The sequence below is a fragment of the Cricetulus griseus genome, chromosome 6, assembly GCF_003668045.3.
Source record: "Cricetulus griseus strain 17A/GY chromosome 6, alternate assembly CriGri-PICRH-1.0, whole genome shotgun sequence".
NCBI classification, from domain to species: domain Eukaryota; kingdom Metazoa; phylum Chordata; class Mammalia; order Rodentia; family Cricetidae; genus Cricetulus; species Cricetulus griseus.
In genome coordinates, this window is record NC_048599.1 from 146,900,982 (window position 1) to 146,914,244 (window position 13,263).

Consider the following 13,263-nt stretch of genomic DNA (forward strand, 5'->3'; position numbering starts at 1 on the left):
GGGCGGGGAGGCGCGCTCGGCCAGCCGGCCGGCGGGCGGCGAGCTGGGATGCGGCGCTCTTCAGGAGGGGTGCCGGTGTGTCTCTGTAAGCGGAATGCCTGCTACGGAGATGGGCCGGCAATCCTGAGGGTAGCCTGGGAGGGGACACCGTATCAGTGAATGTGAATTCGACTCTCCCACTTTCCTTTCCTTCACCTCAGCTCTGTGGCCTTGGGCAAGTTCTTTTTTCAAACTCTTCTTTTAGTATATGTGGATGGGGTGTACCGAGCTGCACGTGTGGAGGTCAGGGGACAGCCTTGTGGAGTCACTTCTCTCCTTTCACCTTGATATGGGTTCCAGATACGGAACTTAGGTCATCAAGTTAGCACAGAAGATGCTTTTACCCACCGAGCTACCTCACTGGCTCTCCGGGCATGTTTCTGAACTATTTCCTTAAGGTTCTGTTGCAGTGCGTAAGAAACTGACCAAAAGCTACCTGGGGAGGAAAGGATTTGTTTGTCTTTCCAGTCCCTGGCCACAGTGCACTGAGGAAAATCAAGACAGGAACTCCCGTGAAGGAATTGAAACAAGCAGCAGAGGAACATTGCTTACTGGCTTGCTCATTCTGCTTTCCAGGACCACTTCCTCAGGGGTGTCCTGGGCCCTCTCCCTGTAATCAAGAAAATGCGCTAAAGACTTGCCTGTATGCCACTTTTTCTTTGTTTTTTGTTTTTCAAGACAGTTTCTCTGTAGCCCTGGCTGGCCTGGAACTCTGTAGACCAGGCTGGCCTGTAATTTACAGAGATCTGCCTGCCTCTGCCTCCCTAGTGATGGGATTAAAGGCGTGTACCACCACTGCTTGGCACCTATAGGCCAATCTTATGGATGCATTTTGTCAATGAAAATTCCCTCTTCACAGATATGTCCTGGTTTGTGTCAAGTTGACAGAAACCAGTCAGCACGCTTGATCTGTTTCGTCATGTGTAAAAGTAATAGCTGTTCACTTTTGAGTGTTTGCCGTGTGTCAAATACACTTCCAAGCACTACGTAAGTATAAAGTAATTTAGAATTTAATGTAACTGTGGAAGTTGCATTCACACTTTAAAACTGAGCAAGTAACCTCGGAGTAAATAATCTGTCTTAATGTCACATAGTAAACAAAAAAAGATTTTGATTTAGACCATGCAATTCTAGAATCTTAGGTCTTGATTGCTAACTATCACGTGTAAGTGAGGTGAGTGATTCTATCCTTATTTAGCATCTTAAGGATTTAAATGTGGCATTGTCCGGGGCTGAAAAGATGGCTCAAAGCTTTAGAGCACTGGCTGCTCATCCAGAGGTCCTGAGTTCAAATCCCAGCACCCATGTGGCAGCCCACAATAATCTATAATGGGATCTGATATCCTCTTCTGGTGTGTAGGCATGCATGCTGACAAGGCATCTATATTCATAAAATACATATTTAAACAAATCTTTTTAAAAAATTGGGAATGTCTTTGGAGTGTTTCTCCTGGCCCTTCAGGCAGTAAGCCTTTTTATTGTTTACACAACAGGCAATCCTTCTCTCTGATGGGAGAAACAGTCAACAGGTAGTTTCACAAATCCAACAGAAGGAATGTTTAAATCACTTAGTGCAGAGTCTACAATGCAGAGAGACAGTCTTCTCATCCATTCTGAGTGTAGAAACTTGACCTTCTTAGCTATGTGTTTTCTCAGAGTCTAACATACTCCTCAATTCATAAAAATTGTTCCATGAAGTTCAATGAAGTTGGATAAATAAACTATAATAGGAATGGGTTTGAGTGTCTTAACAGGAGTGACATGGGTGGGAAGAAATCAGGTTGTAGAGGAAGGTATACTAGACAGGGTGTTACATGAAAAGGCATGTTGTTAGACAGTTAGGTTGAGATGCAGATGACTGGGTTGTTGGAGTAGGGGGGACGTTGTCAGAGTATTAGAGTGGATAAGGATGTGGTACTTGTTGAGATGAAGAGCAATAATAAGCAAGCAGGGAAGATGGGATAGATACTGAAGTGTTAAGGTGTTTGGGAACTGGGTCAGAATTTGTGGGGAAAACTTAACAGCTCAAATGGTAGTAAATAAATAAAAGACAGAAGTGGACAGCACCGAATGGGGCATTGGCTTTAAAAAGAATTGTGGCTGGGTTAGAAACCTTGAAGGATGACTGGCATAAAGACCAGTCAGAAGTTCAAAGAGAATATTTAAATAAGCCAGTAGCCAGAAGGTATGGAATGAAGCGAATCAGAAGGAAAGTACTAAAATGTTAAAGGGCTAAGAAAAAGTGTTGGGGTTGTAAGGTCAGGGCAAGCATCTAGGTTTGTGGGTGGCAGGATGAGTTGTGTGTTATAACTTAGTCATATAAATCTAAGTGTCACAACACTTGAGTGGCTTCCTCTTGCTTTGTTGAACATCTGCTGGACACTTAAAAATGAGTCTTCAGCTCTCAACTTGTTTTCTTGCCTTTATTTTGTTCCATGACAACTCTAGCCATACCTTTCTCTGCCTTCTCTTTTCCTTTCTTTTCATTTGTTCATTCTGGGGTCAAATTTCAGCCCACTGCAAACTACAGTCTACGGTCAAACTTCTCTGTTTCTTCCTTAAGAAAAGAGTAGCTACCACCAAAGTTAACTAACTGTAAAGACCAGGCTAGTGGCCAGTATTTACAAGGGTTTGCCAGGTATCAAATACTGTGGTAAACATGTATTGTCACATTGGAAAAACTGAATACATACTATTTCATATTTTACAGATGAAGAGTTCATTTGCCCAAAGTTCCACACTAATGGATAAGTCAAGATTTTAATCTTCCTATGATCCTCAAACCTGTGCTTTTTGTTACCATGTCACATGGCTGAATGAGTTTAGGGGGTTCAGATCATGTTTTTCATCATGTCTGGGCACCATGATGTCTCACAAAACAAACTGTAAGTGATTTCTGAATCAGTCTGGTATTCTATAGTTAGTTCACCACACACACACACACACACACACACACACATACACACACACACACCACTACTTAAACTGCTAACTTACATATGTCTATATTTTTTTTCATTTTCTCATATGTAGCTAACCATATTAAGTCAGAAATGGTTCTCCCAGAGTCACAAACTACTGTTTATACCACCATCACAAAGCTTTTGCTCTTTGTTTTGAAAATGTGGCTAAAATAACTAAAACAATAAAAACTCATTTGTGACTAATATCATACTATTATTTCATGGAAAAGAGTGTTTGGTCATACTATTGATTCTATGTTAAGGTGAACTGCCATTCTCCTTCAAATACGAATAATACACTCAAGCTTGAGAAAGTAAACTTGATGCAGACACTTAGATAAAATGTATTTATTCCTTGTGGTGGTTTGAATTAGAGTGGCCCCATAGGCTCCTATATTTGAATATTTGGTTCCCAGCTGGTAGAACTGCTTGGGAAGGGTTAGGAGCTTTGGCTTTTTTAGAGGAGTAGTGTCACTAGAGGTGGGCCAGTTAGTTTACCTCTGCTTGTGGATAAAGATGTGAGGTCTCAACTACTGCTCCTGTACTATGCCTGCCTGCCTGCCTTCTGCCATGCTCCCTGCCATGAAGGGAACTGTAACCCTTGATAAGTTCTTTCTTCTCTAAGTTGCCTTGTTATAGTGTCTTGTCAAAGCAATATAAAGTAACTAAGACACTCCCAAGTAAAATTAATTAATGAATGAGAAACACTCTAGGTTACAGTTTTCATAAAGGCAAGGAATTAAAAACAAAACAAAACAGGAGGTACAGGCACATTCTCTTGTGTATTTTTTCTTATCTCATAGCATATCTGATGATTATAAAAACAGAATAATGTGTATTACATACTCTAGATATAATTTTTTTCATTTTCTTATTTTTGTTTTTTAAAAAAGCATCCTATATCTTTAGGCAATCACTTATTTTGTAGCCTACATCTTAGTCTTCTCTCCAAATCTTCAAAATTGTAAAGCATGTAGAATTCCTTTTTTTTGTTTTGTTTTGTTTTGTTTTTAGAGACAGTGTTTCTCTGTGTAACTTTGGAGCCTATCCTGGCACTTGCTCTGGAGACCAGTCTGGCCTCCAATTCACAGAGATCCACCTGCCTCTGCCTCCCGAGTGCTGGGATTAAAGGCGTGTAACACCAACGCCCCGCCTAGAATTCCTTTTATTAAATCCTAGTGATCACCTCACTAAATTATTATGAAGCCCTGTTACCTCTCCTGCTAAGTAAAACTTATGCTTACCCAGTCATCCAATTAGAAACATGTTCTGTAGATTCCAGAAACCTTTTTAAAGATTTAAACATGAAAGATTCATTTTAAGCATGAAAGATTAAGTGATGGTTCCAAAGTCACAGTGCACCTGCAATCCCTCCCTGAATTGCCATAGCTCCTGTAAAGTCTGGATATTGGAACATACACTGTCTCCTGGTGAGCCAGGGTTTGGGATTACAGGTTTTGAGAATGGAGTCTTGTGCAGCACTTATGTACAGAAATGGAACTGAGGTGCATGAACAGCTTCATTGGTTGCAGATCAACATTTCTCTTATTTGAACCTGGTTTGATGCCTTAGCAAACCTGTGATTAAGTAAAGCTGGACTGAGACTCAGCTATTCATTTCAAAAGTATATTGTTAAATTGGACTTTCAGTTTAGTTTGTACATGAAGGTTGTATTTGGCTATTTAGAAACCCAAAGCCAAAGAAATGCAACCTCAGGCCAAATTCAACATAAGTAAGGATTCATATACATCATTCTGTTACACTACCTTCTGATACCAATTAGTCATTGGACTAAATACTACTTTAACTTAATATACCATGTCACTAAATGTTTAAAATTAACTCTATTTGAGAGCTGAAGGTATGCATTAGATCATCCAAGGTGATAATTAAAGAGGACAAAAAGGAAACTTAGAGGAGTGCTGAACACTGAACATGAGCCTGTAAAGGAGGCTGTAGAGTAGCCAGAAAGACAGAGTAAATCTAGTAGAACACAGTGTCATAGACTGGTTTCAGGGAGGAAAGGGTGCTCACAAGTATTGGTTGTCAAATACTCCCATGTGTGACCATGTATGAAAAGGACCTGTGAAAAGTTCCGGTTGATAAACTGAGAAAAGAAGTAACGAGTAAGACTCTGACCTGAGCATGTGTCATGACAGGCCTGCCAGGGTCTTGGTGCTGTGGAGGGGTGATCAGCATTTAAGACAGCACCTGCTCCATAGGCAGGGAAGTGTGGGCCAAGTCTCCATAGCCTTTGAGTTCACAGCATTATGGTTTTAGAGCTCTAGAGATAATTTCATACTCTTAATAGCTGTAGAGACTTAACCTTATTAAATACATTGAAAACTCTTACAGGTTTTGATGGGCACCTGGTTTTATTCTTGCAATGAAGAGAGGTTCTGAACAAACGTTCTCCAAAGCGAAGATGTCACTGTCATCTCATTTTTCTGGGCCATCATCTCTTATGCCCAGTATGCGGTCTAGATCACTTTCACCTTTAATTGTATCTGAGACTCCACCTTTTCATTCTGGTGGAGAGTGGTCTGCACAGGCTGGGCTTACAGATGAAAACACCATGCTTTTGGAGTCCCAACACCATAAAGGTACTGCTAAAAATGTGTCTGGTCTCACCTCTAAGTAGACAAGGAAAGTACTGAGCTTAGATGTGGGACCCAGATGTAACTCCTCCTGAACTAACTTGAATTGCTGTTTGAATAACTGGTAGAAACCAAGAATGGGGTTATGACTGGGGCTTTGGGTAAGGGTAAAGGTGTCTGTGAAGGCGTGGAAAGTTTCTAGAAGAGGAGGTTGGATTTCTTGGAGAGTTCTTTCATGTTCTTACTAGAAAATTTCCACCCTCCTTAGTTGGGATTGGACATACGTCCTCACCTGACAGTGGAGTGTAAATGTGCTGGCCATGCTTGGCTCTTCAGTCTGCTTATTTTCAAACTGCTTCTCTGTGAAAGCACTGACTTACACTTAGGGAACATGCGCATGTCCCACCAGCATTTTAAGTTCTTTTTTTTTTTCTTAAAAAAACTCTGCTGCTCTAATTTCTGTTTTCAGAAATGCTTTATTCTTTACTAGGTCTTGAAATCCCATCAACTTCTGCTGACCTGAATATTTGATGATTTTGTTAAAAAAAACTTTCAGCATTAAGTTTATACTCTACCATGCAGCTTTACTGCCTGTTGGTACCTGGTTATTTATGAACTATTTGCTATTCCAAAATATTGGTTTTGTCAAGAGACTGTTTTCTTTTTATAAAACACAATGTGGCATTTTGGGCCGGGAGGGGTGGGTTTGGGGTGCTGCTGCGGACGGCAGCCATGTGGGCAACGTGCACATCCTGCTGCTAGGCGAGGCCCAGATGGGGAAGACTTCTCTGATCCTGTCGGTGGTTGGCAAGGAGTTTCCCCAGGAGGTCCCTGCCCACAGGGAGGAGATAACCTGCCGATGCCACCCTGAAGAAGGTAACCACCCACATCGTGAATTACACAGAAGCTGAGCAGACAGCAAAGGAACTTCACGAGGAGAGACACAAGATCCAAACCAAGTAGATACCCCTGGTGAACAGTAGGACTGCACAGGACCCAGGTACCCATCATCCTGGTGGGCAGTAAGTTAGACTTGCTACCAGGGAGTATATTGGAGGTTGTGCTACCCATCATGAGCCAGTTTCCTGAGATAGAGACCTGCATAAAGGGTTCAGCCAAGCACTTAAGGGATATCTCAGAACTGGTCCACTATGCCAAGAAAGTTGTTCTGCACCCCACAGCCCCCCTTTATGACCCTGAGGCCAAACAGCTAAGACCTGCATGCGCCCAGGCTCTCACATGCATCTTCAGGCTCTCAGATCAGGACCTAGACCACCTCAGTGATGAGGAGCTCAGTGCTTTCTAGAAGTGCTGCTTTTGGCCATGCCCTGGCCCCACAGGCCCTAGATGCTGTGAAGAGGGTAGTATGCAAGAATGTGGCAGGTGTTATACAGGACAACCGGCTGACCCTGGCAGGCTTCCTCTTCCTGAATGTAGTCTTCATCATCTAAAGTGGCTGTCAGGAGACCACATGGAACATCCTGTGGTGCTTTGGTTACAGTGACTCACTGGAGCTAACACCTGACTACCTCTGCCCACCACCACTCTATATACCCCCTGGCTACAGCTCAGAGCTCAACCACCATGGCTACCAGTTTGTGCAGCAGCTATTTGAGAAGCATGACCAGGACCATGATGGTGCCCTCTTATCCACGGAGCTACAGAAACTCTTCGCTGTGTTCTCAATGGCTCCCTGGGGCCCTGAACTCTCACACACAGACCCCACTCAGGTGGCCAGCTGCCCTTACATGAGTATCTCTGCCAGTGACTTACCTAGATGTCCAGCAATGCCTTGCATACCTTGGCTACTTCACCCTCTGTGAGTAGGACTCCCAAGTACAGGCCATCACAGTTACCTGTGAGAAAAGGCTAGACCAGGAGAAAGGGCAGACACAGTGCAGTATTCTTATGTGTAAGGTGTTGAGAGCCCAAGGAGTAGGCAGGCAAGTCAGCCTTCTTATAAGCGGTCTTGGCCACAGCCTGAAGGAAGCCAGGGAACTCCCTGAGGAACACCCCATGCACACCATCAACAGTGCAGGTCAGTGGACAAGAGAAGTACCTATTCTGTGTGAAGTGAGTGCTGATAGCCTGCTGGACACTACCTGAGATGTCACCTGCTTAATGTTTGATAGCAGTGATTCCAAGATCTTTATAAGCTACTAACATATACAAGCACCATTACATGGATGGGCAGACCCCTTGCCTCTATCTCCTCCAAAGCTGATCTCCCTGAAGGTGTTGCCTCACCAGGCCTGTCATTAGCTGAATTCTGCCATGGGCACTGACTGCCTGCCTCCACCTCATTCTTCTGCTTGGGACCAGCACAGCTGTTTTTTACCCAACTTACTACCATGACCACCTCTCCACACCTGATGCATACAGAGCTGTACCCCTCCCCTCCTTTTGGCTCTGAGGAATGCTGTGGTTGTTGGGATTGTGGTGGCTGCTGTCCTTAGCTTCATGATATACAGGGTCTTAGTGAAGAGCCAATGATAAAGGACCCATGAGCCTCTCCTAACCAAGGCACAGCACACTGCTGCCTTGTAGGGGCCCACATGGCAGAGGAGTATGGGCTTTCAGCTTGATGGTATAATAGTTGTGTGGCTAGCAGGTACTGATGTGGGTACCTGCTCAGGGAATTTGTTTCTAAACCTTGGCTTCAAAACCTACTGATCCATAACAGGGCTGTGCTTTGCCCTGGCCTGCTGAGCCTGAGGGTACAGGTGGCAGGTGTGAGGCCTTAGCCTTGGAAGGAGTATTGTGTGTTAGGGACTAGGTTGTGGGTAAGGAAGCCAGTGACTGAGACCAGGAGTTCTCAGGGTGCTTCCTGGTTCTGTATGGTCAGTAGGAATGTGGAGACAAGAGGTGGTGGTCAAATCAGGGAGGGATCCGATAGTCAAGTCTTGAAAACTTTAGAGGGCCTGCTTCTCAAATTTTCACTCAGGGTTCAAAAGAAGGAGCCACAAGTAAGTGAAGGAACTATAATCGGAGGGAAAAAAGAATTGGCTCACACACACAATTTCTTCTCTGTGTGTTCCTTTCTTCTTCCTTTTCTCTCCCCAGTTCTTGGGGATACCAGTATATATACATTTATAACAGTAATTCTTTTTGCTATACAATGTGAGGCTTGAGTTTCTTAGGGTAAACAAGGCAGATAAGATTTACACAGTTTAGCACCAATTGCTTAGGGCTCTAATTCCAGGAGAGGGTCTAAGTTTAATTTGCACAAGAAACAAAACCTGGTGCCTTCCAGTGCTCTGGCCTCAGTGGCTGCACAGGCCTTCAGGAGAGTTTACTTTTCCCTGAGGATGAGCAAATAGACTGATTACCTTTGTCATTATCTTCTCAGGGGAAACAAAAACAGTAAATCTCTGGGCTAAGATCTTGGGATGAAGGTAAATGCAAGAAGTTTGAGAATGTCTTAGTGCAGGATTAGTTTGGGTTATCACTTCTTTATCTGCCAGTGAGGTAAAACCAGGGCATGCTTATTTTTTCTATTCATCTAGGCAGCTATGAATAAACAACTTTGGGTGCATAGTAATTCTATGTCCTTGGATATCTGGGAATGTCTTGGATGGAATGCTTTTGCCTGGGCCCTAAACATTGACCAAATGCCTGTCAATGAGGATAATTGCAGGAAGGCAGATCTCTGCAATTACAATGGAGAGAATAAGGACCTGCTAGTGGGAAACAGTTCTCACACATAGCTAAAGGAATGTAATCAGTAAACTCCAAATGCATGGGAGAAATTGTTCCCAGTAAATGATCAGATAGTGCTAAACTGTGGAAAGTAAATCCCAAGTTTGTCACAGAGAGGAATAAGCTGCAGGAAGAATCTATAGCCAGAAACAACCAATTCATTCATAAGACTGTAACTCCAAATACAACTTTTGTATTGGTGTAATCTACCAGAAAAATTCTTAATTTTTCTGAGTTGTCTCATGATATGATGACCATAATTACTGTGTGATCTTGTGGCTTGTAGCACTTAGCCTTTGAGGGAGTATTGTGTGTTAGGGGCTGGGTTGTGGGTAAGGAAGCCAGGGACTAGGGCTGGGAGTTCTCAGGGTGCTTCCTGGTTCTGTATGGCCAGTAGGCATGCAGGTTGTGGCGTGGGGCAAAAGGTGGTGGTCAAATCAGGGAGGGACCTGATAGTCATAGAGTTCTCACCTTTCTGTACAGTGCGGAGCAGTACCCATGCTGTGCCAGCTGCAGAGCAAGTGGAATTGGGTTTCCCAATTAAACTGTACTTGTCTTTTCCATCTCTTGGATATTGTCTCTCAAGATGTCTCTTTTTTTTTTTCCTTTAAAAAATTTGCTTATTTTTATGTTTGTTTTGCCTGCATGTATATAAGTGTATGTTCCTTGTGCCCACGGAGGCCAGATGAGTGTGTCAGATCCCCTGGAACTGATTATTGTAATCAGTTAACTGATGATTGTAAACCACCATGTGGATTTTGGGAATGAATCCAGGTCCTCTGCAGAAACAGCAAGTGCTCTTAACTACTGTTATGCCCAGTCCGAGGAACCCCCAAAAGACCTCCACCAAGGAGGTAACTTACTGAATGCAGAGACAAAGTTTTCTTTATTATCAAGCTGCTGCAGGGATTCCACCTGCTCTGGAGCAAGTGGCATGTAGCTTACAGCTAAAGGGGGGGTGTGTGTGTAAGAATGTAAAGAAGGTAAGTCTGAAAGCCTGGAGATTAAAAGCTTCTGTGGTTACCTAGGATAAAACAATAACGGTATGTCTAAGCAGCATACAATTAAGCAGAATATTGTAGGGAGCATTAGGTTAATTATCCCTTGGGCCACGGATTTTTACAACTGCTAATCAGTGGCTATCTGGTTTTCTTTAGGACAAAAGAGTGTTGACACAGCTGGTGGTGTATTATCTGGTCTTAGGCCTCTAGTCACATCCTCAGTCCTTTGTTTAGCCTTATCTTTTGTGCTGTTTTAGGGAGCTCAGAAAAGCTCAGACATTCTCTTTTTCTAGTATGGGCTTTGCAGTCTAAGTTTTTAGACTTTTATTTTTCCTATTTCACTACCAAGCCATTTCTCTAGCTCCATAAAGATAGCTTTTCTTCACTCGGGAAAAAAAATAACAACAACAAAAACACAATATGACTTTAACAGTCTTTGACAACACTTTCCACAGTGGCCATTAAAGGAGGTCTGTTACTTTCCAAGCTGATAACCTGTGTCCATAAAAATGTTGCTTACTTCCTATTAAATATGGCAACAAATGAAAAATGGCTGTTATGGTTGAAAGTGCAAGTAAAAACACTTGCCACATAAGCCAGAGGACCTGAGTTTCATCTCTAGGACCATGGTGGAAGGCAAGACCTGACTCCCAAAAGTTATGTTCTGATCTCCACACAAGTGCTGTGGTAAAAGTGTGTTAGACCCCCCCGGAAAAACTCTGGCCTCCAGGGTCTCAGCCCAGGACCTCTGTCACCCCAATCACCAGGCAGATTTGAAAACTTGCTGCAAACTGCATGAGACTTTATTGTTGTTTAACGAGCTAACCCCATGTTAGCTCTGGTCTTTCATCCACCTGCCATTGTGGATGGCTAGCAAAGACAGCTCCAACCGGCTGCAGAGAGATCTTGTAGGGCAGCGTAAGGGGAGTGTCTAGGGGTACGCACAGGCTCAGGATTGGTGTGCCTCCAGGCTTGGAGGGCTTGCCCTGTGTTGATTGGCCAATTGGTTGTTATGGCCCATAGGCCCTCCCAGGGTGGTTGCTATGCTCTGTGCGTCATTGCTGTGCACTTGTGCATAAAGCACACCTAGAGCCTTAAAGCATAGCACCACCAGCTAACTTCTGATTGGTTCCTTGCCACGAGGCAGGCATCTGACCTCTTAGTGACCAAGGTAAGGTCATGGAGAGCACTGTTACTGTCATGGCTGCCGAAATGGGGAGCTGGTCCCTTCAAGTGCACACACACACAGAGCACATGTTATAAATGTATCTGCTTGAGTTGACATTTTGAATTTTGCTATATTAGTTGCAGGATATTAAGCAAATAATTTATTTATTTTTGTATATGGGTGCCTTGTCTGCATGTGAATCTATGTACTGCTTGTGTGCCTGCTGCCCTTGGAGGCCAGAAGAGGGTGTTGGATCCCTTAGCACTGGAGTTACAGATGGTTGTGAGCTGCTGTGTGGGTGCTAAGATCAAACCTATGTCCTCTAAAGAGCAGCCAGTGCTCTTAACCACAGAGCCATTTCTCTTGATTAAAAAGGGTTGTTTTATAAATATGAATATTAATAATTTTTCTTCAGAGGTTTATACAAATTACATTTTAAATGAAAAGCATTAATCACAAAGCCCAAATGGTAACTTTTCATCAAGGTAATAAAGTGATATAAAGTGACAAATAAAGGTACTGTGATTACAACTAGCCAGATACTGTCTAGCTTTAATCTGCAGAGATTAAAATTTCTTTAAGTATAGTGTAAAGATGATTTGTATTTTGTGATATTTATAGTTTCCTACTGATAATGATCTGTTTCTGGATTACAGGAAGTGATTCATGTGTAGGAGTCCGGTATATTACAGAGGCCCTCATCAAAAAACTCACGAAACAAGACAATTTGACCTTGGTAAAATCTCTGAACCTTTCACTTTCTAAAGATGGTGGCAAGAAATTTAGGGTAGGTTTCCAGCAATTTCTAAACATAAACATTGATTTCATTTTTATATATTGTAAGTCTGCCAGAATTGTTTTAGAAATATCTTTTATTTTTTTCCTGTAATGATTTTTAAAAATTTAAATTTAGTTTTGTGTGTGTTTGCACACATGAGTGCGGGAGGTCAAAGGCCTTGGATCCCTTGGAGCTGTAGCTGTGGGTGTTTGTGAACTACCTGATGTGGGTGCTAGGAATTGAACTTATGTCCTCTGCAACAACATTACAAGCTCTTAACTGCTGAGCCATCTCTCAAACACCCTTCAGTGATAACTTTTAGCAAGTATCACTTTGGCAACATCAAGTTTTCATTTCAGATTTATAGTGTTTATATCTATAAAATGCCTATTCACTGCTGGAACTTTTAAAAACAGACTAGCAGTATCATATCACTGCTAGCAGTATCATATCACTTTTTAAGCTGAAACAGTTTGTTCATATTTTATGTGGGGAGATATTATTATATGGTTCATTTTATTTTGTTTTGGTTTTAGAGATCTCAATCCATGTGTTTGGCTCTGGTCTTTGGGGAGCCTGTTGTGAGGCAAAACACAGCAGAGAGACATGCGATGAGCTCAAAGCTGCCCAACTCCTCCTGGCAGCCAGAAAAGAGAAAGGAAGCAGGAGGAGCCAGAGTTCTGTGTCCCTCTTGTTTTCAGTGGGGTGTCATCTTCTTAACTAACTGGCCACAGAACTTTTGTTGTGTTGTTCCCATTGGAGGTTCCCTCTGAGAAGTGGGATATCTCCATATCTCTGGTGCCCTTTACCAGTATTCTGTCCATTACTTACTCTAGAGAAGCAACTGATGAGCTACGTTTCCAGTCCTGATTTTGCCCCTTTACTGTTTTTCTAAATAATTGTTTTGAGACACAGCCACACTAAGTGTTTATGTGCTGTCTACAGCTAGTTACACACTATATAGTAAGAGAATTTAGGTGTGGCCCACAGAATCAAAAGTATGTACTAGGTGGCTTTC

At 42.7% G+C, this 13,263-nt stretch overlaps 1 protein-coding gene and 1 pseudogene across 10 annotated transcripts in view; both read left to right on the forward strand.

Moving 5' to 3' along the window:
* The first annotated feature begins 855 nt into the window (after positions 1–855).
* Positions 856–13,263, forward strand: part of Cntrl (centriolin) — an 80,324-nt gene continuing 67,916 nt past the window's right edge. For 3 of the 10 annotated variants that reach the window (XM_027423688.2, XM_027423687.2, XM_027423683.2), the window contains exons 1-4: positions 859–1,026; positions 2,750–2,924; positions 5,358–5,605; positions 12,124–12,254. In XM_027423688.2, coding sequence (XP_027279489.1) covers positions 5,389–5,605; positions 12,124–12,254 — 348 coding nt within the window. In that variant the 5' untranslated portion in view covers positions 859–1,026; positions 2,750–2,924; positions 5,358–5,388. Of the gene's footprint in view, positions 1,027–2,749; positions 2,925–5,357; positions 5,606–12,123; positions 12,255–13,263 lie in introns of those variants that run through there. The other 7 variants (XM_027423685.2, XM_027423684.2, XM_027423679.2 and 4 more) reach the window with 6 other exon arrangements.
* On the forward strand, positions 5,617–11,060 carry LOC107978949 (annotated as a pseudogene).